Here is a 26,327-nt window from a genome sequence, read left to right as displayed (position 1 = left end):
GCTTGATGAACTTAACAGGTCCCCCAGATCCCCAGTGAGGTTTCTTTCTTCTTTTTAAAACAGACCTCCCCTGGCCCCCCGCCCCCCGAAGAAACCAAACCTAAACCCACAAAGAGAGGGGAAGAGCCGAGAGGGAAGCTGGAGCAGAGCCAGCTCACTACCTCAGTGCTCAGACTGTGCCCTCTTCCATCCCCATCTACATCCAGCCTCCAAACAGCAGTTCAGTGCCTCTGCAGGAGAAGCACCTGAGTCTTTGAATACTTGAGTATTCAGCACTGAGCTCCTCTGCCAGCTCAGAGTCCAAACCTTTGAGCTGGCCCTGGTGTCTAGAGAGGAGCTCCAAAGAGTCACCGTGTCATCTAGATGTCAGAGGGCCTGCACTGGGGGGAGAGGCCTTTCTCTCCTAAGCCTCTGAGGTAGCGACAGTAGAAACCACTCCTATATATAGCTGGTGCCAATTTTAATCAAATCCACCTCCACACACTCACGCTCTCTTTGTGAAACAAAATCAGGGCTCCAAACCATACATTTCCATACAGAGGATGACAGAAACCAACTTTTCCTCCCTGTGGGGGCCAGAAAACTAAAAGAAAGGTTTTGCAACTTCCCAGGCCTCAACACTTATACATGAACTGGGTTTGTTTGTTTGTTTTTGGGTGGTGGTGGTTTATCTGGAGTCCTAACCCAGAATGTAGTTTATAGAATACAGTAAAAATGGTTTTCCCCTTTAGCGGTGTCCCAGAGCTTTCATGGACTGGAACGAAAGGGGTCTGATCCACCTCCCCTCATCAGCTCCCAGGCTTTCTTGCTCTTTCTTCGTCCACTGGTTAGGATGGTGAGAAAGCACAGGCTCCTGGCCACCATCTCAGGGGTGACCACTGGTGGCCAGAGCCATTACCACCATCCCACTCTCAAGCATATTCTTTGGTCTGGAGGGGCACTCTTCTGGGACAGCCTGGAGCTTTCTGGGCTTGTCTAAAACCCTGAAGGGCCAATGTCTTCAAAAACTCAAACTTTAGGGAGCACTGCTAAGAAGAAATGTAAACAGAGTGAATGGCCAGAATGAGACTGGCCTTGCTAAGAAAGCACACAAAAAGGCTTTTTAAAGGGCTATGTTTCTGCCCTTGGCTATCCTCGGGTACACGGTGAGTTCAAGTCCAGCCTGGGTATATAACAAAACAAAACCAAAACTCTATTTGTCTGGCACTGGTACCCTTTCATCAATCAGGAAGAAGCAGGGAGAAGAACAGAGGCAGGGAATGAGTTGTCTTGGTTGTTAACGGCAACAGGGTAAGCCATGATGCTCCAGGCTCAAGGCCCACCCCATGCTAGTTTAACCTTTGCAGGGCTGGAACCAGTGCACAAGGCCAGGCCTCCTCGTCTTCCTCCATCCACTCTGAGCAGGAGGCCTGGCGATGACAGCGCTGCTTTGTTTGATAAAAACCTTTCAGGGCTGACAGATTTGTGAATCCTTCGATTCTAGCCGGAAGCATACACACCAGGGGAGGTCACTCTCTCCACCCTAATTCTGGGAGCAACTCCCTCCACAGCAATCCCTGGCTCCTCATCCTCTGTCTCCCATCCTTGTGGCTATTTACATGGTCATGTCCCTCCAATTCAGCCACTGTAATATGTTCATAAAAAAATCCCTTGGCCATAACAGACAAAGAACCATGTTTTAGAAAAAAGTGAACAGGGGTCAGGTACAGTGGGAAGGCCAAGGGAAATTTGACTAACCTGGGTAGGAGCTGATTTATTTTGCCAGTCTAAAGCCCCCTTCTCCTAAATACCTTAGCTCAGAAAAATGAGGGGGACAGTGTGCTCCCAATTCTGTCAGTCACTTGCAAGCTACTCCCCTTTTGTACTCAAAGTCGCCCTTTCTTTTCTCACACACATCATACCTTAAAGTTTCTTTGATAAAGGGTTTATGTCCCTACTTGGGGATTCTCCTACAACCTAAAGAAGACCCCAGTTAACAAGGTAGTTCAACTTCATCTAGCAAAAGGTGCATACTCCCCAAATGAGTATCCAGTAAGAAAGCCTAAAGATCAGGGATAATGAGGGGTGCCTTGAATCTGTGCACCTTGTCACTTGGTCTTCCGTATTTCTTCTCTGAAATGGAGCTGGCCAAGAATCCAGAGGCAGGCTCTACTTTTCCCTCCCTGAACCTCTAGCGGTATTCCACTGGATCACTTGGTGTAGCTGCATGTACTTCTAGTAATGCTAGAGATGGGTGTTTTTACAGAGGGCTGGACACAGGCCAGGAGATAACATGATCAGTAGGTCAGACAGGTAGGGCCAAGTGGCTGGAAAGGGGCAGACTTCAGAAGAGCCTGTGCCTATGGACAGGAGGCCTACTGGGTGGAGTCGACACAGGAAATCCAACCAGAGGCACAGGGGAGGGGGAGAAATTTTTTGGTTTTTTATTTGTTTGTTTTGAGACAGGGTTTCTCGGTATAGCCCTGGCTGTCCTGGAACTTGTCCTGTAGACCAGGCTGGCCTTGAATGCAGAGATCTGCCTGCCTCTGCCTCCCGAGTGCTGGGATTAAGGGCATGCACCACTACTGCCTGGCTTGAAGAGAGAAAGTTTTAAGGTAGTGGCCTTATGGGGTCAGCAGATCACTCATCAAAGAGAGACTTAGAAAGGGATGGGAGGTACTGGGCACTTACTTTCTGAAGGCTGGAGGAGTTCAGCTGAGTCTTGTCAATGATCTTCACAGCTACCTGAACATGAGACAAAAGCCTAAGATCACTTCCTTGACCAGGCTAAACCAGGACTTGAGGTTACTTTCTCCATTGGTTTCCTACTCTTTTTCATGCTTGGCTCCTAGCATACCTATCAGATCTCACTTCTGCAGAGAAACAAGAGGCTGGCTGTAGGAACAGTCTCAGCACTGCCTCTTGGCAGTGTCAACAGGATGGGAGCTGCTGCCATGGCCCCAACCCCAGTGCTCACCTCTTTCCCTGTCAGGATGTGCCGGGCCAACTTCACCTTGGCAAAGTTACCCTTGCCAATGGTCTTAAGGAGCCGGTAGTTGCCAATATGGGGCTGCTCGTCAGCAGAGGTGGCTGAGTTGCGGCCCCGCAGCATGTTGGATTTACTGCTGGGCTTGGAATCAAGGTGTCCCAAGGCGGGCTGCAGGGTGGAAACAGACAAGCCTTTACAGGCTGCCCCTCCAGTTCTGTCTACCATTACCCTCAGTTCTGAAAAAACTTCAAGACGCTGGGTGCAGGGGCAGACTCCACCAGACTGGCAGGCATGCAAAGAATCATAACACAGGAGGAAGAGGACAGGAGAGGGCATCACAACCAGTCTTCATGGCAAAGGCACACAACACAAGATTCAGGGCTAAGATCCTGTTCACATCAGAGCTCAGGACCAGAGCTGTATCTCATCAGCACCACCAACCCCCATTAACTCCCATTAGTAATCTAGCGGAGACCGCCCCCCTCCCCCCATCATGGTTGGGAGACCTTGTCTCTGACAGCCCTGTTCACACTGTGAGAATGCTGCCTCTCGGGTGCAGGAGCACATGGTCTGACCACTTCAGTCTTCCTCGTCACTCAGTTCTTAGCATCAACCTCTACTAGTCCTTCTTTACATTTGTTCATCGTTGTGCCTAGTGAGATTGGAAGCCCATGAAGACTGGCCTATAATATCCTTTATTCACTGGCACATCATATCGTTAACACCCGACAGACTGAACTATAGTCAGTGATCAGTAAATCACTATTCAACAAATGAATCGGATGACTGGGTCTGTGTAGTGCAGCGGCCTGCCCTGCTCTGCTCTCCTGTACACAACGGTTCAAACAAGCAAGTGTGAAGCAATAGCAGTTACACAGACTCTGCACAGGTGTATGGGCTGAATACAAAGTGCATAGTTCTAATGAAAACAGGTACGAAGATCTATACATTTTCCAAAGACTAGGAGTCCCAGTAATTCCTAGGTATACGCCCATGAGGAAGGAGAACACATGTCCACACAAATCCCTGTGCATTAATGGTCACAGAAGCATAATCCTCAATGCTAGAGGGGAAACAACTCAAATGTCTATCAGCTGTCAAATGTGGCCTAACAACGCAAGGTAATATGAGTTGACCATAAGAAGAAGAAAGGGGCCGGGCGGTGGTGGCGCACGCCTTTAATCCCAGCACTCGGGAGGCAGAGGCAGGCGGATCTCTGTGAGTTCGAGGCCAGCCTGGGCTACCAAGTGAGTTCCAGGACAGGCGCAAAGCTACACAGAGAAACCCTGTCTCGAAAAACCAAAAAAAAAAAAAAAAAAAAAAAAAAAAAAAAAAAAAAAAAAAGAAAAGAAGAAGAAAGGAAGCACTAATACCTGTTACTCTACCAAAGAATCCTGAAGAGACAGAGAAGCTGGCCATGAAGGACCATCTTATCTAACTCCATCTTTATGACTGTCCAGAACACATAACTCTAGAGAGGCAGATGCAGATTCATGGCTATCTAGGGGGTGGCGGGAAGTCTGAGAGTGACAAGTGAAGGGTGTACAGTTTCTTTTGAGGGCAATGAAAATGTTCTGAAATTGAACGACACAAAATAATCTAATAAAAGCCACTCAACTGTACATGGGTAGATGGTATGGTGTGTGAATTATATTCCAATGGAACTGTTAAAGGGAGTCTGGTTTCACCCCTACTTGAGCCCTGATTCACCTCTCATTGGACATCTTAACACACTGGGAAGCTGCTGCCACTGCCTGAGTCAGATCCAAGCAGAGCTGCCCTGGAGTCTTCAAGGAGGGGCAGCAGGGTGACTGGAGATGGAGGGTCCAGTTCCCTCCTCTCAGAGCCCCTCCTGATTCTAAGGGAAGACTTCAATAACTACAGAGGAAAAGCATGACTTACTTCAACCCAGGGAGCTGTCTGGGGTCCCTTCCCCAGCATGTCAGTTCAGGGCCTTTGTGCGGCAGCTGTGCACTTGTTTGGTCTTAGTTGCTAACTCAAACCCCAGAAGTACTTGCACATGGACAACTGTGAAGGCCCCCTTGACCCTTGAGGGAATGTCATCTCTGTTCAAATTCCTCACCATTTCTCATGTTCCACTGCTGCCAATCTGTAGTTCTCTACAGCAGAGCCTGGACAAGTAGATTTTTCAAGTTTCTGCTTCATGCCTTCTCAAAGGAACCCTGTGGCTTACACTTGTGAGGAGGCAGTTCTCTCCCCAGCTATTTCTGCTGGGTCAGTCTCTTGAATGACACCCTGAGTCCATCCACAGGTCTCAAAGGCCTAGCTTCTAAAGTCTCCTCTCCTTAGCCCCATCTTCCCTGACAAGCTGCCCTCAGGGTTCCCCCCACCCTCAGAGCACCAACACCTGGGAAACCTTGCTCTGCTTCAGCTGCTCAGTGGGTAAACTCCTTGGTAACTTTCTTTTCTGTGGTACTGGGGATTGAACCTGAGATTCCACACATGCTAGGCAACTGTTCTACCAATCTACCACCAGACCTTTTCCTTCACAACTTAAAAGACAATTATGGCTGGGCGGTGGTGGCACACGCCTTTAATACCAGCACTCGGGAGGCAGAGGCAGGTGGATCTCTGTGAGTTTGAGGCCAGCCTAGGCTACAGAGTGAGTTTCAGGATAGGCACAAAGCTACACAGAGAAACCCTGTCTCAAAAACAAAACAAAACAAAACAAAGACAATTATGTGAATGTGCATGTGCCTGAGTGTATGTATGTATTTGCACCATATGTAGGGATAAGTCTACTGATGTCAGAAGAGGGCACTGGATCCTCTGAAACTAGAGTTATAGGCAGTTGTAAACCACTATGTGGGTACTGGGAATTGAACCCAGGTCCACTGTTATAGCAGTACGTGTTGTTAACTACTGGGCCAGTTCTCTAACCCCTTGGTAACTTTTAATGCAAGTTCTGGTGACACCCTTTTTCCAAGTGCACAAACCAAAGGTAGTGGAAGCTTGGTAGGGCAGAAGCCCGAAGACCTGCAATTCTCATTTTTAACAGATGTGAGGAGCTGGGCCTTTTGCAGCTCTGAAGCACAAGCTAGGAAGTTCCAGCCAGCCTGCTGCTCCATCTGCTAGCCCCTTGGTGTTTCTGGTCTGGGTCTGGTCTAGTGAGGCAGGCAGCATTTCCCCCGGGCTCAGCAGTGTGCTAGACTTTAGACATAAGCCTGCCTGCCATGTGCCTGCTTCCTTAGGGTTAGGATTAGCGGTGGAGATACTAGACACAAACTGCCGGAGTTCAGATCCTAACTGCCACTCAGCTCAAGTTAACTTTCTTGCTATCAACATCTTCCTGAAAAGGGGAGAAGAGAACCACCCCAACATGACCTGTGCTGGCATTCATGCTGAGGGACTGTCTGGAGTACAGAATAAGGTTCAAGCCCTAGCTCCTCACCCACTAACTTTAGTTTCCTTATCTGTAAAGTGGCAATAAAACATTTCCTACTTTTCATGGGCAGATGAAAGAACATATGTCAACTGTTTTATTCAAAGTTAAATAAAGAGCAACCATCAGGTCAGTCTAGGCTACAAAATGAGACCACGGTTTTTTGGTTTTTGAGCAACGTCTCCAAGTGCTATTGTTAAGTCCTCAATGAATGTTTTGCACCCAATCTGAGCCTGCTAAGCCAACTATGGTCTCACAGAGATGTATAGGAGTAACAAGGGTCCAAGCTAAAACCAGTGCTAATTTCCAAATCTAGTGAAACGCAATCTGAGCTGTTTGCTGATTACCACAGGCTTTGTAGCTTAGGAGGAAATAAGGGGTGCCAGGCACCCAGGTGGGACAGCTGTGAAGAGCTGGTCCCCAGCACAGTGAGAAACAGCTCCCTGTGTAGGACCCACAGAAGTAAGCCAGCTGCTAAGTGTCTGCTCCCAGGTTCCCTGCCCTAGTCACCAAAGCCCTCCCTTCAGATCTGAGCCATCCAACTCTTAGGGCTCAAACCAGTACTTCTCTAACCTCACTATTTCTTTATGTCACGAGATATTTTCTCCAGCAGAGAAATGGGGACAGGGTGAGGAGAACCCACTGGGAAGAGCACAGAAAGAGGTCAGAAGGGAAAACTTTCAGCTGGCTGGTGGCAGTGCACACCGTTAATCCCAGCACTTGGGAGGCAGAGGCAGGCGGATCTCTGAGTTTGAGGCTAGCCTGGTCTACAGAGGGAGAAGACAGCCAGGACTACAGAGAGAAACCCTGCCTAATAAAAACGGGGGGGGGGGGACGGGGGGGGGGGGAGAGAAAGTAAAACTTTCTGCAGACAATGCTTCTTAAGCCACGGGCCTAAGGGAGGTAATTCCTGCCCTCCCCTGCTGCTGCTGCTGCTCTGAGGTAAGACAGCAGCGAGGGTGACTATTATGGAGAGAACTCCCCTCCTATGGTTCAGTCCAGGCCCATTCTTCCTGGTCCAAACAGGCGGTGCGGTGAGACCTAGCTGTCCTTCTGGACCACAAAGCAAGATCTGGCTAAGCCCTGCTCTCCTCACCATACCCAGCCTCCTGGTTCACAGCAGGATGCATAACACCAGAGCTCTGACCCATACCCTATCCTAGGCAGGCCCCTAGCATTCTCAGTGAAAGATCCCCTGTGGTTCTCAAGTGGCCTTCAGAGTTTCTAAGCAGACCTGATCTAGGAGAGTCAAAAGAGCTCAGGAATTAGTGAGGACAGACGGCAGAATCTTGCTTCCATTGGACCTGTAGAGACTTTTAGACTGGGAGTTCAGAACCTGGCTTTGGCATGCTGCCGGGCTTACCCGAAGACAGCCTCCACCCCAGAGGCCCAGCGCTGACTCAGGCAGGGCAAGGCCCCCCTGCCCTAATATTGGAGGCTGCTACCAACTATTCTCTTGAAAAGCTGTGCTCTGGGGCTCAACACACAGGGTTGGCCCTCAAGAGTACTTAGCTTCTTTAGGCTGGGAAGGGGCCAGACTGAATGGGTGCTGCCAGGCAGACACTTCCTGGCCAAAGGCAGAGTAAAAGCTCAAGTGAGGTGGAGTATAGAAAGGTATCCGTGGAACTCGCCCCAGGCCCCAGCTGGGCTCCCACTGTGACACCCCTTCTTCCATAGCCTGTCTCCTTGGTCTCTGGCTGCTGAGACAAAAGACCTTGTGGTATTTGCCCGCTTTCCTTTCCTCCTTCCTAGCCAATCCCTTTCCGACATCTGGATGCCCTTCCTGAGGATCTGACTACCTGGTGCTAATGCCCTACTTCACTGAGCAACTCTGCAAGGTCTTGTTTGAAGCAGAGGAGAAGGAGAGGACAGTCCCAGGGGCAAAATGGGGGAAACATACCCAGCCGGAGAAAGGGACAAGGGATACCAGCGACTTCCATTCAGCAGAACCTGTCAGGCAGCGAGGGCAAAGTACAGAGGCCGGGAAGAGCCAGGCCCAGGGCGGGGGCTGCCGGCTCAGCCAGCCACCCTTACTCAGCCGGCACAAGCCAGACGACACCTTCCACCACCTCCTCAGTGAAAAGCGAAGCAGCCAGGCCAAGTGGTTCCTGCCTGGGAACCTAGACTGTGTCGCAACCGAAACCACCACTAGCAGAGGGAGAGGGGGGAGGATTTGGCAAAGAGCTTCAGGGACAGGGTCTACAGCTTGGCCAGGTTGGGTGGCCAGCAAGTGTCCAGTTCAGGATGGTACATCAGAAGTTAGGTGGGAGGAGAGGGGCAGGAAGGGAGACCAAGAAGAGGCGGGTTTAGAACAACTTCCTTCTCCCTTCCCCCTCCCTCTGTCCCCGGAAGTGGGCTGCCCCACCCTCCCCAAGGTACTCTGCTGTAACAGCTGGAGAGAGTGAAGAGCAGACTTCAGACTGGGCTGTCATAAAGCCCTTATCTCACCTGCTGGAGCAGGTAAGACCTGGGGAGGGGCAGATCAGCAAGGCCTCTAACATGGCGCACACTGTGTGACCAAAGCAGGGTGGGTACAAGCAGACACTGGTAAGCTTACAGTGACAACCAGACTTCCCACAACCCAGTGCTCAACCTTAGAAAACGCACGGTGCACGAAGGCACCAAGCATTTCAGTGTAACTTCAGGGGCTCTAGCGAATACATGAAAGAGAGTGAAAGTCTTTCCCTAACTTCTGCCCAAAGGCTGGGAACAATCTAAATGTCCCCTTTCTTTCTAGCCCTGCTTCTGCAGACATTCACCTTAAGCACCAAAGAACGAAGTCCCTGTGACCTGAGTGTGGGCAAATCTCTCGTCCTGCCATTGACAGATCACTTGGGCCATGCTGTGAACCTCAGACCTCTCGGATGTTCTCTCCAGCACTCTAGGCTCTGGTCGTCCATTGAGCCGAACTATTACCCCCGCCCCCCAGTCCCACAGTTCTGTAAAGACTTCAAACTGGTTATCCATCAACCCTTCTGGGAACAATCAAGGCTTCCTCCTGTGTCCTCCAGGCACCACTGGGAGATGATGCTACTCAGGGAGGAGAGAAGTACCTGCCATACATCAAGCTTCCTTGTCCATTAAGAAACTGATACAGGTTACAAGACGTACCCAGGGTTCCCCAACCTCTCAGTGCAGAGCTGGGGTAGAGTCCAAGGGCAACTGCCCCTTTTAACATGACAGCACCTACTGTTCAAGTCAGTCCCCTTTCCTAGCCCCTCCTCCACAGGTAGCAGGAGGGGGAAGCAGCTCAGGGACAGTGGAGGCACAACAGAAAGGCAGGTTTCACTCAAGTCAGAGGCGAGTGCTGCTAGAGGGGCTGTCATGCAGCACCCTCCTCCTCGCACCCTCCCAGGAGGCTCTAGTTTCAGGAAAGAGTTGGCATGGATCCTGGAGTCAAGCTTGCCCTTGTCTAGGACTACCTGCCTTTCCATCCCCTGGCAGACTCAGAAGCCAGAATGATACCAAACAGCCTCACTGTCTCGGTTCTCAGGTTTTGCAATGTGACAGAATTATTTCCTCAATCAGTATGGGAAACAGCAGTTTTGTCAACTGAAGAAGTACCGAGCACTGACCTTGTAAGAGAGCAGTTAGGGGAAAGTGGGGTAAGATTCAGATGAAGTTATGGTGCTCTAACAAGTGCCCAGGCTCCATTCAGAAGCCTTCCTGACACTCTCTGATCCCAAGCAACTGTCACTCTCAACTGCCCAAAGTCCATATACCAGGAGCATTCTGGGTAGGAGAGAACACAAAAACTGTGCTTGGTACTTACCAGCCCCCCAAATTCGCTACGATAGTTTAACTAGGGAAGGAAACACCTACATTCTGTTACAACAAGGCTTCAAAGACATGCTTGCTTTCTCCAGCCAGGGTAAATGCCTCCTGGACTATGAATACCAGCAGATCATGCAACTGAAGCCACCAGTGTGGCTTACAACCCTCATCCCACAGCGACAGTCAAGATCCTGCCTGAGAAGAGCAGGCAGCACGGAGTGAGCTGAAAACCGTTCACCCCTTTCATGTCTGGAAGCCATAATGACCAATAATCCTCAGCCTTTGGTCTTCAGGGCCACTACAGACTCTCTCAGAGTATTAAGCATCTACTGTGTACCCAGAGCACCTACAAGTTTCTAGTCGCATCTCATCCTTGAGTCTGCTCATTGCTGATTTGTCTCTCTTGGGCTAGTGGTGTTCAGCAAGCCACTGTCAAACATCAACCTGTGTAGTAGCTAGGGCCACTTGCAAAGTCCACTGTGCTTGGGTACCTGTCTTCTTGAATCAAAGTGAACTGTGGAGAAGGTAGCCAGTCTCTGTCTGCTGTATAGAAGGGGAAGCATGAGAACAGGCAAGGCTCAGGAGCAAGCCATATCTCTGCTACTTACTAGTTGACTATGCCAGAGCAGGGTTATGTGACTCCTCTAAGTTGGAACCTTCCCCTCCTTGCTAGTACCTTAACTCCTTCCTTCCAGAACCAGTCAAAGAAACAGCCAACATACCAGTACCACATGGTGCCAAGGGCTGGGGGAAGCTCACATTGCCAGCCTTGCACTTCATTTGGCTCCTCCCGTACCAGTGGGTTATTGTAACCATGGAGACCAGTGAGTTCCTCCATATCACAGGAGAGCCAGGCTGCCAGCAGCCCAGGCTTTGGAGGATGGGGGCGGGGTGAGGCAGGAGGCAGCCAGCAACCTAAAAGCTTGACTGGCTTTACAGGGAACTGTGGGAGTAGACGGACACTGCCAGTGCAGCTGGGGTGCCTGCCAGGGCTCCCTCTTAGGCTCGCATCCTCCTCTCTGACTAGCAGCTGTTTGTGGTGTACTCTCTGGACTCTGGGCTTCCAGTCCCAGTTCTGCCACTGCGGTGTACGACCAGCAGTGGGGTCCTGGGACCTTGGTTGTCACATAGAGAAGGGAACAGAACTACACAGATGTACACACACTACAGGGAAGTGCTTCATCTAGTACATAGTGCCTTTCTTTAAGCAATCCAGGAAGGGAGCTCTGCTCCCTGTTCATCTCAAATTTGGACACCTTCATAGCCATTCCCTTCTCTGGACTTCGAAGCACATGACTTGCATTATTCATTTCTTCTTTTGTCCCCAATATCTTAACTCCTTTCAAGCTCTGCAAAGTCAGATAGTGTCTTGTTCACCTTCACATCCTCTTAGTGTCCAATAGTGCTCACACTTAACTAGGTCATATTAAAGTACCTGTAGAATAGAGCAGGGGTAATTGTTTTTTTAAGATTTATTTACTTTTTATGTACATTGGGGTTTTGCCTGCATGTATGTCTGTGTGAGGATGCCAGACCCCTGGAACTGGAGTTACAGATAGTTGTAAGCTGCCATGTGGGTGCCGGGAACCAAACCTGAGACCCCTGGAAGATCAGTCAGTGCTCTTAACCTCTGAACCATCTCTCCAGCCCCCTGCAGGTGTAATTTTTTTATCCTTACAAGTTACCCTCCCCTGACCCCTAGGGAATAAGACAGGGAAGAGGAAGGAAGGTCAAAACTTCTAACCAGAGAGCCATTTACTCCCTTTCAAATATTTGCTGCCCTTAAAGTTGGTAAGTTAGTAGCTGTCCAAAGGAGGGACTTTGGTTTGTCTTATTCATGGCCCAGAATGCCTAGCACAGTATTCAATAAAGTACTAAATAATTGTGCAGAGCGAAGAAGAAAATGAGTTAGGGGCTGGAGAGATGGTTTGGCAGTTAGGAGCACTTGCTGCTCTTACAGAGTACCCAGGCTTGGTTCTCAGCAACCACATCAGGCTGTTCACAACTGCCTACAACTCTAGTTTTGGGGATCCCATGTCCTCTTCTGACCTTCTTGGGCTTCTGCACACATATGGTCACAGATATAGATAAATAACATATAACTCTTAAAAAAAAAAAAAAAAAAAGCCAGCCAGTGTGGGGGAGGTGTGGTGGAATGTCTTTAGTCCTAACATTTGGGCAGCTTAAGACTGGTAGATCTCTGTGATTTCAAGGCTACTCTGGGATACAGATGGCATTCCAGGGAACCAACTAGGACTACATAATAAGATCCTGTCTCTTGGGCGGTGGTGGCGCACGCTTTTGATCCCAGCACTCGGGAGGCAGAGCTAGGCGGATCTCTGTGAGTTCGAGGCCAGTCTGGTCTACAAAGTGAGTTCCAGGAAAGGCACCAAAACTACACAAAGAAATCCTGTCTCTAAAAGCCAAAAAAAAAAAAAAAAAAAAAAAGATCCTGTCTCAAAGAGGAGGAGGAGGGGGAAAAAAAAACAAAGAAAGAAAGGAAATGTGTTGGGAGGAAACAGGAGATGTCGCTCTGTTGCTGAAATACTTGTCCAGAATATATAAAGTCCTGGGTTCCACTCAAAGCACAGTATAAAACTGGGCATAGTGTCATACATCTGTAATCCTAGCACTTGGGAGACAGAAGTATAAGCATCAGAAGTTCAAGGTTATCCTCCACTAACTACATACAAAGTTTAAAGCTGGGCAGTGGTGACGCACACCTTTAATCCCAGCACTCGGGAGGCAGAGGCAGGCGGATCTCTGTGAGTTCGAGGCCAGCCTGGGCTATAGGGTGAGTTCCAGGAACGGCACAAAGCTACACAGAGAAACCCTGTCTCAAAAAACCAAAAAAGAAAGTTTAAGACAAGCCTAGACTAAAAAAGGAGGAAAGAAAATACGTTGGGGAGCTGAGTGTAGTAATATACACCTATAATCCTAGCATTCAGAGGCTGAGGCAGGACTGCCATGAGTTCCAGGCTTGCTTGGACTACAGTGGATTCTGGGCTAGCCTGGTTTACCCAGCAAGACCCTGTCCTAAGAACAACAAAATGAGGGTAGTATACTGACTCAGATGGTCAAAGCGCTTGCTATCCAAGCCCTGACTATCTGGGCACCATCCTCCAGACCCCATGGAGAAGCCAGGCATGGTAGTTGTACATCTATCTACATTCCCAACATTCCTACACAAAGATGTGAGGCAGAGACAGGAAAATTGTCAGGGAAGCTTAAGAGCTAGCTAGCCTGGTATATGCTACAAAAAGAAACAATAAAGCACTTGCCTGGCATGCACAAGCCCCTGGGTTCAATACCAGCACTGTATAAACTGGGTGTAATGGCAGACACCTACAATCCTCAGAAAGTGGAAGCAGAAGGATTCTGAATTCAAGGTAATCCCTAGCAACAGAACAAATTCAGGGTCAACCTAGGGTACTTGATTCAAAAAAGGGGAAGAGTTGGGGTGTCTTCAGATGTCCAATGTTCTCAGCTTACAACCACCAAGTGGGTTCTTGCCTACCAATGGAAGGTAGGTATTCAGTCATTAATGGAAACTGGAGTTCACACAGACAGCCAGGGATCAGCAAAGCAGAGTATCCCATCTGCTCCTTGGCTCCCTGTTTCTCCATAGGGGGAATCCTTGCCTCTCACAGCAATCAAGGCGTCCCACTTAAGACAGCTCTTCTCTTTGCCTCTCTACATTCAATTCCTCCTGTTCTGCTAGGAACACAGCATGTGTTGCAGAGAGAATGCAATTCAATTTGAACCATTCAAAAGCTACTGAACAGGGAAGTGACAACCACTTGTATAAGGATTGCTGGGGACATCAGTATGTGCTATGTTGAGAGTGCTGCTGTGGTATCCCCTGCTTGTACAGTGCTCTGGTTGGTTACAAGGCCCTTTCAACCTTAGGGTGCTCACAAAACACACTGTCCCACTACACAGAGCAGCATTTCCACCCTGCCCCTCCCCAAAATACCTCCTGCTACAGTGAGGCACGCAGGAACTAAACACAGCAACGGCGGGGAGCTTAATGACTCACTCAGCACAACCAACTCCTCCCAGAGTCTCCCAACTTCTTCTGGGGCTTTGCCAAAGCAAAGCAACAAAGACGCTTGAGATTTAAAAAAAAAAAAAACCACCTCAGCATTTATGCAACAGTTTTTCTACTTGATACAGACTTAACCCTTTGCTCCTGCCCTGCCTGACATGACATCCTATGGTGGTTTCACGCCTAGGAGTACAACCAGCCCCAGGGTAGGAAGTAGGCTTCTAGGTCTTATCCAGTTCCAGAAGCTGCTGGAAAGTGCTGAACAAGAATCATGTCTCTTTCCACTTCACCTTTTCCTGAAAGAATAAAAAACGACAGCCTCCTACCCCTGCAAGTTCAAAGAGGGAGCTGACGGAGGAAGAAACAGGAAAACACCAGGGCCGTTCACCACCCTGTAAGTCACTGTGGCCAGAGGTCAGCTTGAGAAGGAGAAAGGTTTCAGAAACCACCCAAGGCTGTCACTGCTAATTTGGGCCTCACAACTGCCCCCAGAGCAGACTTTCCACAGTGTGGCTACTCCCTTGAAGGGACTGTTAAATATTCAACTGGCTGCTCTTTCCAGAAGCCAGGCTCCCTTACCCTGATGGGCAGAAGTGCTGAATGACCATCTTCTGCAACTAGCATGGAAGAGGGTCTGAGCCATGGAAGGAGGCCTGCCAGATCACAGAGTAAATTCACTACACTGGAGATCCTGGGCACACTTGTTACTCTGGGCTACACCAGTCCAGTGCCGCCTCAAGCAAGCGCCCTGTGAGGAAAAAGGGAGTTTCTTTTCTTCTTTGTTGTTTGGCATCAGGGACAATTTTATGCATGTACTAGCTGCTGGGACTACTGACTAAAGAGAACACTCAGGCAAGCACAATCAGATGCAGTGTGTTCCTCCAGAAATTCCCTACTTGCTACAAGTTCCCTTCTAGGAGCTGGGGTGGGGTTTTGGGGGAGCTCACTGGTGTTGTGCTGGCTCTACCATGAGCCTGAGGCTAGGTCCCTGTCCAGCACTGCTAAAAAGTTCCCTTCTGAGAAGGCTTACCAATGGTGGCAATGTTCTAGGCCAGCCCATGAACACCCCTATTGCATTAGTCCAGCTTGGGAATGTATCTCGGCTCTCTGAGCACCAGAAACATGGAGCATCCTAATCTCCCAAATCTCGGTGACACTGTGACACAGAGGGCTTGAACACGGATGCTTTAAAAACTCTTAGCATGTCTGGAGCTTGCAGTGGAACCCCAGAGAGGGTCTGAGGAGATAGGAACCCAGATGGAAATGAGCATTTTGAACATCTACTTATAGGAGAGAAGAGCTACTGCAAGAGAAACGTAGAAGCAAATTTCCAGCTAGAGTGAGGAAAGTGAACCTGTGACAGTGTCCTGACACACTTGGGACCAGTGGAGCTGCCTTCCCTATAGCACGACCACAGCAGGGGGTGCCTATCTGCCACCCTGGGCTGAAGGCAGACACGCTGTATCCTGTTACTAAGCAGCCACAGTGGGAGCAGGCATCTTGGATAGGCTGGTTGTCAGCAGTGAGGTGAAGACTGGAAAGTCCAAGCTTCCCAGCAAGACCCAGGCCCTCAGCTTGCCATTCTAGGCCTGGGGACAGAGGTGGCAGAGGGGTGGGTAAATGTTCAGCTACTGACAGCAATGGCTGTTCTGCTTCTGGAGAGGCCCTAGCTAAGTGTACTTTTAGCCTAGAAGCAAGGCATGCAAAGCAGATCACAGCTGTCTTTTACTACATGTGTCTTCTTTTGTTTGGTTTGGTTTGGTTTTGGTTTTGAGACAGGGTTTCTCTGAGTAGCTCTGGCTGTCCCGGAACTCGCTCTGTAGACCAGGCTGGCCTCAGATTCAGAGAGATCTGCCTGCCTCTGCTTCCCAAGTACTAGGATTAAAGATGTGCATCACCACACCCAGCTCTTAAGAGTACTCTTACTTACAGGCTATATTTTCAGAGCCCTAGGAAGAGATCTTAGGAAGCTATCCTGGCTTCCAAGAGAAGTGAAAGATGCAGAAGGGCCAGTTCAGCCCTGGTGAGGGCTGGTGCTGTGGGATGTTCTGTATGGCAATGTGTTGCTCTGATTGGTTGGTAAATAAAACACTGGTTGGCCATTGGCTAGGCAGGAAGTATAGGCGGGACAAGGAGGAGAATAAAGCTGGGAAGTGAAAGGCTGAGTCAGAGAGACACTGCCAGCCACCATGATGAGAAACAGCATGTGAAGATGCCGGTAAGCCACGAGCCACGTGGCAAGGTACAGATTAATGGAGATGGATTAATTTAAGCTGTAAGAACAGTTAGCAAGAAGCCTGCCACGGCCATACAGTTTGTAACCAATATAAGTCTCTGTGTTTACTTGGTCGGGTCTGAGGGGCTGTGGGACTGGCAGGTGAGGGAGATTTGTCCTGACTGTGGGCCAGGCAGGAAAACTCTAGCTACAAATGGCACCCAACGTGGGGCAAGAGTTTCCACCTAAAACCTGAGAAAAAGATTCTAAAATGGAGCTAAAAACAGCTTCCTAATTGTCTCTCTCAAATGAGCGGCAGCTGCCAGTCTGAACTACTGGTGGGTTCCTAGCGTGCGCGCTCGACCTGCAGTATGGTGGGAATGAGGCCTATGCAAGTGGCACATTAAGCTGCATGGTAGATTTAGCCTTTTCTAGTACAAAACAAAAAAAAGAGGTTTCTGGGCTACACGCTGCTTGGATAAAAGCATAGACCCACGATAGCTCCCAGAGCTGGTGGTAAATGTAGCCATGTTGGGAAGCTGAGGTGGGCGGAGCCAGCAGCCACAGCTGCTGCAGCTTAAAGCAATAGATTTCACAATAAGACAGATTCAGATGTAATAGTTTACAATGTGTGTAAAATATATGTAGGCTTGAAAGAGACAAAAAAGGTGATATATACAGTTATAGAAACAAATACATAGTTTTAAAAAATAAAGTCTTTAAAGAGACAGTAAAATTAATATAAAAAATAAGCCACATAGAGATGACTATTACACAGAGAATCTGGATTGTGTTGTCTTTGGGATTCTTAACTGCAGAGAGATATTTGATTGTAAAGGAAGCTGAGTTAAACCAGTATGTATATTTTAAAGATACCATGACTTCAAAATTTGGATATAAGGATATGTTGCTTTGGAAAGGAGACTCTGCTTTTGTTCCCACAGAAAGCCAGAGGCTATGGATTTGTTCCAGAGTAAGATACATCAGGTTTGACCAGCCAAGACCCCCTGAAAGGTCTCCGATGACACCATGGCCCAGATGATCCAACATCCAGAACCGTTTCAAGGCAACTGGCTCAGACGATACACCCTCATGGACTACTCCATAATCCTAAAATTTTCTTTGTGTCCCCATAAGATACAGCGTCCCCCTCCAGCAAGAAGTAGTAAGAGAAGCTACGCCCAAATTCCCATATTATATGTAATTTTACTTTGTTAAGGTTAAAACCTTCCTTTTTGAAAAAAAGAAAGGGGAAGTGCTGTGGGATGTTCTGTATGGCAATATGTTGCTCTGATTGGTTGGTAAATAAAACACTGGTTGGTCATTGGCTAGGCAGGAAGTATAGGCGGGACAAGGAGGAGAATAAAGCTGGGAAGTGAAAGGCTGAGTCAGAGAGACACTGCCAGCCACCATGATGAGAAACAGCATGTGAAGATGCCGGTAAGCCACAAGCCACGTGGCAAGGTATAGATTAATGGAGATGGATTAATTTAAGCTGTAAGAACAGTTAGCAAGAAGCCTGCCACAGCCATACAGTTTGTAACCAATATAAGTCTCTGTGTTTACTTGGTCGGGTCTGAGGGACTGTGGGACTGGCAGGTGAGAGAGTTTGTCCTGACTGTGGGCCAGGCAGGAAAACTCTAGCTACAGTGACAGCAATCTAGCTCCGGGCTTCCCAGCTTCTGACCGGAACCTGCAGGAGCTCCTGGTGTGTATTAGTGTGTGTGCTGGGCAACCCTCAAGAACAACTGCATTAGAGGTGTGCTGGGGAGAAAGGGGCCACTCTGGGGTCATCTCAGATGGACTGTTCACAGACTGACTGCAGGAGGCAAGGCAGCCAAGGCTGTAGCTGCACACCTCTGAATCTACTGAGAGAGCAGGGAAGAAGGGAGTGCCACAGGAGGAACGTGAGTGTCAGCCCCTGAGAGGAAGTTCTGATCAGCAGTAAGCACGCTGGCTTAAATACAGACCCAAAGAAAAGACCTACCTGAAATTACAACCAAGCTGGGCAGGAGGCCACTCCTGTACCCATCCTATCCCTCCAGCCATCCACACTACCCACCAAAGACAGAGTCTGGCAGGAATAAAGAGGCTTCTGAACAGCAGTCTTGAAAACAGTAAAATGAGAACTTACCAAATATTCAACTCCACCCCAAACTCTCTGAATAATCCTGGTCTGTATTAAACGCTCAAGACACACTAGCTATCATTACCGTAATTCCATGCTTTCTCGCTATTCTGTAGGTTGCCAAAAGATACAGCCTGAACTTCTTTACCCAGTAACTACCATAGATACTGTGCACTTCCAAGAGACGACTTTTCTCAAACAGGTCCAGGGAAGCTCTTTAGTCAAAGGCCAAGTTCTGGTCATCTCACACAACTCAGACAGGGACTTGGGTTTCTTAAAGAGCTGGAGAAGCTCAACTGTTTTATCCTTTCCATAAAAGGCCACGTTAGACTCCCCTGATAACAAGCACTTTAAACAAAAACATCCCACCCTACAAAAACTCAGAGTACATCACAGCTCCTGAGGCACAAAGTATTGCCGTCTTGCCAAGACTTTCTGGATAAATGGGTCTGGAAGCTTTGCAAGTTAACAGTCATGGCAGGAAATGTGACTAAAGTTTAAGACACATGTGCACAATCATGTAGCATGTACATACAAACACTGCTGCATGGATACACTCAGATACTTACTAAAGCTTAAGCTGCCTTTCAGCCTTGAGGAGAAGAACTCGTATATGTACACATGTAATGGTGAATGCTCAGCTCAGCTACACTTTCAGTTCCTGACTGTCCCTTCCAAGAGACATTCTGTGGTGGCCAGGCTCCCATCACCACCTGTCTACCACTAACAGGATAACTATTTGGGAAGATAAGATTCAGAGGTAGCAGGGCTGCTATCCTGTGAACGAGCTGGCACCTGTCTCAGGGACAGTTTCCTGAAAAGCTGCATGCCGTAGACCCTTAAAGACAAGATCGGAGAACAGGGGAAATAAAGAGATGCTGAAAGTAGGGACGCTGGGCTAATGCAAGCAAGGAAGGAAACACCTCATGGCTGCAGCCCTGCTCTATGGACACTGACATTTCCCACCTGGACCTCACTAAGGAATCACACAGGCTCCCATGTCCATTCCTTGGCAGACCTATGCTTCCTCCTGGCATCTCCCTCTTTCACTCAGTCAGCTCCATGAGGTCAAGTGACTGTGGCATCTAATGCCGACACTTGTTACCCCACGAAGAGATAACCAAGGTCATGTGAGCTGGACGGACACGTTCTACTGCACTTGTTTATAAGCAAGAGGATTAAAACAACCTGTCGGGGAGGGAGCAGAGGGGCAAACCTTGGACACAGGGCAAGCACTGGGAACACAGCATAGAAGCCTCCTGCCAAGTAATCTTTTGCTCAAATACAAAGAAGAAATCTCTTACCAAACACCAAACCAGCTACCTATGCCAAATACCACTGACACTCCAGTGACCTTGAGGCTCTGCTTCATTTCTCCTGAGCTCTTTATATGAAATGTTGATTTGGGTTTATCTGGGGTGAGGTGGAAAGCTAAGCAGATGAGTGACATAAAGATCCTAAAGAGTCCCAAATTGGTCAGGCGAGGCAGTGCACACCTGTAAACTCAAATCCCAGCACTCAGGAGGCAGAGGCCAGTGGATCTTTTGAGTTCTCAGCCAGCCTTATCTATACGTAGTGAGTTCCAGGTCAGTCAGGGGCTACACAGTGAGATCCTACCTCAGAAAAACAAAAAACCAAACAACACAACAACAACGAAACCCCGAACAGTCCTAAATTGAATAATACCCTCCCAACTCTCTAAGAAGCACGTGTGCCTAAACTTAAACTCATCTAAGGGCTTTACTATTGGGCTGCACATGCACCCAGCCCAAAGAGGAGATATGCCAGGTGTGTACTTTAAAGGAATTCTGTTTTCAGGGACCCAAACTCAGCTAGAAGTAAAACACCCAAACAGACCTACCTTCCAGTGATCATATCTTTCCCTAACCCATGTCAGAACTGCTAAAACCAACCAACCAACCAACCAACCAACCAACAAACAACCACCTTGAGGTCCAGCTCCAGGACACACAGGATTGAAACAGCAGAGTCAGGATCATTCAATGTGGCCGGGAGGTTAACCTGACAATGATGGTCACTAGCCAGACACAGGAAGGGTAGGCACTGGGCACACGGCCTTTGCTCCAGGCAGCCAGGCTGCAGAAGCTGACCTCTGGCTCTGCAACCACACTCCTCACCAGCTCCAGTTCCCATTGACCCTAAGTAACCACTCCTCCCACTCAGCAAGCTGGGGCTCTGCTTTAGGTACTCACAGCTGCCAGCAGGAAGTTGTTGCCAGTGGTGCTTTCTGGCTGACCACAGAGGTCAGCAAAAGACTAAGGTGTCACTGCCTCTGGACAGCCAAAGGAAGAACAGATACAGCCACTGGCAGCCCATGCCCCTCTACTACATTCCCTTTCCAATACAGGAGCAGCACTTTCCCAACCTGCCACCCACAGTCCTGAGAGGCAGGGAAGGTGCCTCCTCTACCCACTGCTGCCAAAGAAATGTAGTGTTGGCAAGATGGTTGAGAGGATAAGGGTACTTGCCAACAGGCCTGACGATCCAGGTTTGATCCCTGAGACCTATATGGTGGAAGGAGAGAGCTTAATCCAGCTACTCCTCTGACCTCTCTGCACACTTCACGGCACACAAATATCCCCCCACGTGTACCAAATACATAAAATTTAATAACAAATTTTATGAAGTTACTATTTTTAAAAAAGGAAGCCTGAATGTAACTAAGTCAGGAATAAAAACAGCCAGCTTAGCTGGGTGTGGTGGTGCACATCTTTAATCTCACTGCTTGGGAGGCAGAGGCAGGCAGATTTCTGTGGGTTCAAGGCCAGCCTGGTCTACATAGTAAAACCCTATCTCAAAAGCAAAACAAAACAAAACAAAAAAGCACCTAGCTTAGGAATTTAAAAAGCCTGGCTGAGGGGCACTGTCCTGCAAAAGGTTTCAAGGACAAATGACCCGGCTCCTAGCTTCCCGGGCAGCAGGGTATGTGGAAGTATTCCTCATTTCTCAGCATGCCAGAGAACACAGTGGCCTTGGGCAGACTGCTGGATACCTGGTAGGGTCACTGCTGCCTCTAAGGACCTTGGTCTCCACTCACAGGAGAATCAGTCTGCTGGCCCAAGGAGGCACAGAGCTCATATGCTCACTGTCCATTAGTCTCTTTCTGATCACTGCTGGCATGCAGAGCAGCGAAGCAGGAGAGCTGAGGCCCACTCAGAGCCGGTCACTCCAGTTTTACCTGGCAGCATGGCAGTGGTGGGGGCAGGAGGAAGAGGGGCGGGGGAATTATGATTCTTTATTTTCAAGCTCCACCCCAGAAGCCAGGAAAGGAAGCAGCTGTGTTTCAACTGCAGGACCTCCAATCTCTAGCCACTACAGAACCAATCAGCTGCCGAAGAACTCTGGGCAACAAGCACATCAAACGAGCTGGAAAAGGGAGGGGAAACCAACCTCGGCAGAAGTGGGCTGGGCTCCTGCCAAGAACTTTGAATGGTTCTCCTATCCAAACTAGAATACTGCAGGTGTATGCTCCCTGGGAAAAGGCAGACTTGCATGGCACACAGCATATCCCTGGAGGGAAACAGGTAAGCAGTCAAAGCTTCCTCCTGAAGCCTCCAGGGCAGAAAGGTGCATTCTAACCTTAGGTCTAACTCTGCTCCCAGGTGTGCAGCATGGTCATCTTGGTCATCTCAAGACAACACATCTTGGTTATCTCAGGTCAGGTCTGAGCACTTGTGACACTGACTGAATGATAAGAGGGGGGGAAACTCTTGTTAGCCGTTGTGTGGAATCCTGCCTGTAGCCAAGGGTAGAGCAGAAGCTATATACGAGGGCTTCTGCAGAGAGAGGAGGGTGCCTCTCTCCTTAGCACAGAATCCAAGACTGCCACAGAGAGGTGCTATTTGGTGACAAACAGGAATGTCTGTGGGGAATGGGGGGCAAGCCATTAGATACCTCCTCTTTTTCACCAACTGCTACATCACCCCCCTAGATCTTCTAATGGCACCCAAGGCCTGTGAGTGCCTCCTTATGAAAAAGGAAAGCAATCCTGATCTCTGGCTTAACAATGGTCCAGCATCTCCAGCTAATTCTGCTGCAAAGCCAAGTCTCACACAAGGATGGAAACCTCAGACAGCCTGCTGTCCACACACACACACCTGTCCTACTTCCCGTACAACATGGTTTGTGGTGGTAGAGGGAGCACCAAGCAAGCATTCTGTCAACAGGGTGCCCAGCACCAGGAATAGGAAATCACACCCCAAACACACCTTTCATATAATTCTGTCTCAGGCTGGTGAGATGGCTCAGCAGACACAGGTACTTGGTGCTAAGTTTGATGAGCCGTGATGGATCCCCAGGACCCGAATGGTAGAAGGAGAGACTCAATTCCTCCAGGTTCTCCTCTGACCTACATTGCATTCACACACACAAAATAAAAAGGTAAATGTATAAAAACAAAATTTTTACACATTTTTATCTCTGCCTTACCTCTCCCTACCCACAATTGATTTATGTATTTATGAGTCTATGTCTACCTGTATGTTTATATCTATATACATATACACTTAAAGTTGATTTCCAATTAGACTCACAGGTTTCCAAACTGCTCCTAACACTGCATGAGAGGCTAGCTGACTGCCTTTCCCTGACAGCAGCTGGGCCCCAGCCACCTGTCTTCAGGTTTACAAAGAAAGACCTCCAGGTTTTTGCTGTAGCTTCCCACAGCCTGGGTCACTTTCCCTCCATTCAGAAGGATGGGTCCTTCCTTCTGGTGAACTAAAGCCAGACATCACTCTCACCAGGAAGCTTTCTAGGCTTCCATCTAGCTTACTTCACTGAGTCTCCACCACGTCCTCCTAGACATTATTAGCTTAGACCATAGGAGAACGCTACTGCTCACTGGCTGGTCTCCTTTGCAACTTGTAGTGGGGTTATTTTGCTCACTAGTATATAAAACTAAAAGCAGCCTCAGGGAAGTTTCCAGGACTCAGTTACTTCTGTGTTCTTGATGTCTTGGCACAGTGGTGGCCACTAGCAGGCCCTCCAGAAATGCCTTCCGAAGTCAAAATGGAACGTTATGGGGTCAGATCTTCATGATTCCTCTTTACCCAACAGCCCTTAACACAGCTCTGATCCATGTGACCCTTTTGATCTGAGCCAGGGCTCAAATGCTGCTGCTGCCTACTTTTTTCAATCCATTCCCTAGGAACTTCTGGCACCTGGATGGACACAGTCCCTGGAGAGAACCTAGCATCTTTGGTATGTAGAGCTGGGGTCTGCTGCCCTTCTACCTGTCCTTTCCCAGATTGCTTCCTGCCACAGAAGTCTGCAGGCCTTCTAAGGAGTACTGCCATTAAACTGGGGGCTACAGGGACAAGCACCAAGGGCCCCAAGGGAGATCTATTATAGACCCAATCTACCCAAACACATTACATAACTTCGAACAAATCACCCTCCCTTGGGACCTGTTTCCACACTTGTAAAGGCTAAGGATCTGTCCTGAGTGAATGGAGTTCTTCACATCTGTGCTCAAGCTTTCTAGGTCTGGCCCTCAGACCAGAGCAGGAAGTGAGCAGGGGCTGCCTGTCATGAAGCCCACTTCCTGATCTTGGTTAACATCAAGTGAACCTGCCAAGGAGGCTGGTTCTCTAAGAAGCCTTGTCCAGCATGCTGTGGACACTAGGCCCACACACTGAAAAACTTTTGGCTAGGGTTAAAAAAAAAAAAAAAAAAATTAAAGGAAACATTCAATTCTAAACTCAAGGTGTTAGACGGGTGATTCTTTTCTTTCCAAAGATTTCATCTGCCCCATATACAAGCTCCTCATTCCTTCCAGCCAGGAATGTGGCCACAAGGCACAGGACAAGGCACTGTGGCCCAGTCTATTTCCCTCAGGCCTCCAGGCAATTCAGCCTTCAGTGAGCAGGGAGCCTTTGTGCATGCTCAGGGCCTGGCAGGCAAGCAGTACACCCAGCAAGCTGAGCAGAGCCAGCCCCCACACGCATGATTCCCACAGTGGCTGGCTCCTGGGTGGGGAGCTGCCCAACTGCAGTGAGCAGGTAATCCTTGAGGAGAAACTGATTTGGCAAAGCCCTGCAAGCAGCAGTTTCAGTCTCCCTGCCCAGAGTGGGGGAGGGGGAGCCAGGCCCAAGCAGACTTGTTTAACAGGTCCTTAGTTCTATCACCCAGCTAGAGCTTCTTCCTGTATTCAGACCAGGAGATGCAAAAGTCATCTCACAAGAAAGGAGAAAGGGTCATGTTCTCACTCTTGTCTATCTATGATGGTCCTGGACAACTCTGACCTCCTCACAACTACTGGTCCATCTAGAAAAACAACTCAGGGCTGGAGAGCACTTGCTGCTATTCTAAAGGACCTAGGTTCAATTCCCAGTACCCACACCTGTCTGAAACTCCAGTCCCAGGGGAGTAAATGACCTCTTCTGGCCTCCACCACACAAGGCACAAAGTGGCACACATACATGCAGGCAAAGCACCCATTCATACAAAACGAATGTTTTTCTTTTCTTTTTCTTTCTTTCGTTTTTTGTTTTTTGAGACAGGGTTTCTCTGCGTATCCTGGAACTCACTCTGCAGACCAGGCTGGCCTCAAGCTCACCCACCTTCCTCTACTTCCTGAGTGTTGTGATTAAAGGTATGTGCCACCATGACCTGGCTAAAACAAAGTAATTTTTTAAAAAATTAGAAAGGAACCCATCACCATCTCACCCAGAAGGTTCTTTTCTCAGATCCCAGAACCTAACCAAACAGAGCCAGGCCTGGTTAGTACTTAGATGGAAGAAAAGCAACTGATCTCTAATATGTGCAAAGAAGAATCTGGGTCCTTGACATCACCAGTCCTGAGCTGGTGTGAAATCGGTGCTTCCTGTGGCACACTCCTGAGCTTCTCTGCCCTATAAATAACCTGCAGCCTTCTGACCTGGAGCGCATGATATCTCCTCTGGACAGAACTCCCTCAACTGTTTGTCTATCACAGAGGAAAGGATGAAGCCAGTTAACCAGCCACTCAAGCATCGACAGAGAACTAATGCCAAGAACAGAGGGCTTGGCTTTCTGGCTCTTGTCCCCACTTCAGGAAGCCGGACAGGGATTCCTTAGTAGAGCGTTCTCTTCTGTGGTTTCCTGAGTTCTTATCTAGCAACAGTGTAAACCTCCCCTCATCCTTTCATTTTCAAAAAGCGTTTCTTTTGGGGCCAGTGAGACTGCCAAAGCCCACGACCGGAGTTCACTCCCTAGAACTGACCCTACAGGAGAACCAACTGCCTCCTGCAAGTTGTCCCCTGACCTTCACACTCCTCCAACTACTACAAATGTGCTTCCAACACACCCCAAAATAACTGTAATTATAATACAAAGCATTTTTAGTAATTATTATATTTAATTAACATACTGATTAAAACTTGTGTCTTAAGCCAGGCGGTGATGGCAAGCACCTTTAATCACAGCACTCAGGAGGTAGATGCAGGTGGATCTCTGTGAGGTGAGGGTAGCCTGACCTACAGAGTAAGTTCCAGGACAACCAAAGTAACCCTGTCTCAAAAAATAAAAAATACAAAAATTTAGGGCCTGGAGATATGGTTCAGCAGTTAAGGACACTAACTGCTCTTCCAGAGGACTAGGGTTTAATTCCCAGCACCCACAACTGTCTGTAATTCCAGTTCCAGGGGACCTGACACCCATGGCGAAACACCAATGCACATAAACAAAATAAAACAAAAACTTGTGACTTAAATGGCCAAAGAACTCAACAGAAAAAGGTCTCTGGTTTGTAAAGCAAGACAGGACCATTTCCCTCAGGGATACTACAATGAA

The 26,327-nt window shown here is 48.6% G+C and overlaps 1 protein-coding gene across 13 annotated transcripts in view; it reads right to left on the bottom strand.

Moving 5' to 3' along the window:
* The window catches only part of Mark2 (microtubule affinity regulating kinase 2), a 69,272-nt gene that overhangs the window by 12,070 nt on the left and 30,875 nt on the right, over nucleotides 1-26,327 (bottom strand). For 11 of the 13 annotated variants that reach the window (XM_052713969.1, XM_052713968.1, XM_052713971.1 and 8 more), the window contains 2 exons: nucleotides 2,957-3,136; nucleotides 2,671-2,724 (listed from right to left, as the gene is read on the bottom strand). In XM_052713969.1, coding sequence (XP_052569929.1) covers nucleotides 2,671-2,724; nucleotides 2,957-3,091 — 189 coding nt within the window. In that variant the 5' untranslated portion in view covers nucleotides 3,092-3,136. Of the gene's footprint in view, nucleotides 1-161; nucleotides 1,114-2,670; nucleotides 2,725-2,956; nucleotides 3,137-22,765; nucleotides 22,899-26,327 lie in introns of those variants that run through there. The other 2 variants (XM_052713970.1, XM_052713976.1) reach the window with 2 other exon arrangements.

This window comes from Peromyscus californicus, unplaced genomic scaffold (genome assembly GCF_007827085.1).
Source record: "Peromyscus californicus insignis strain IS unplaced genomic scaffold, ASM782708v3 Scaffold_4__1_contigs__length_199733344, whole genome shotgun sequence".
Lineage (NCBI taxonomy): Eukaryota > Metazoa > Chordata > Mammalia > Rodentia > Cricetidae > Peromyscus > Peromyscus californicus.
Note: the sequence above shows the minus strand (reverse complement) of the source record. Positions and strands in the feature narration are given on the sequence as shown.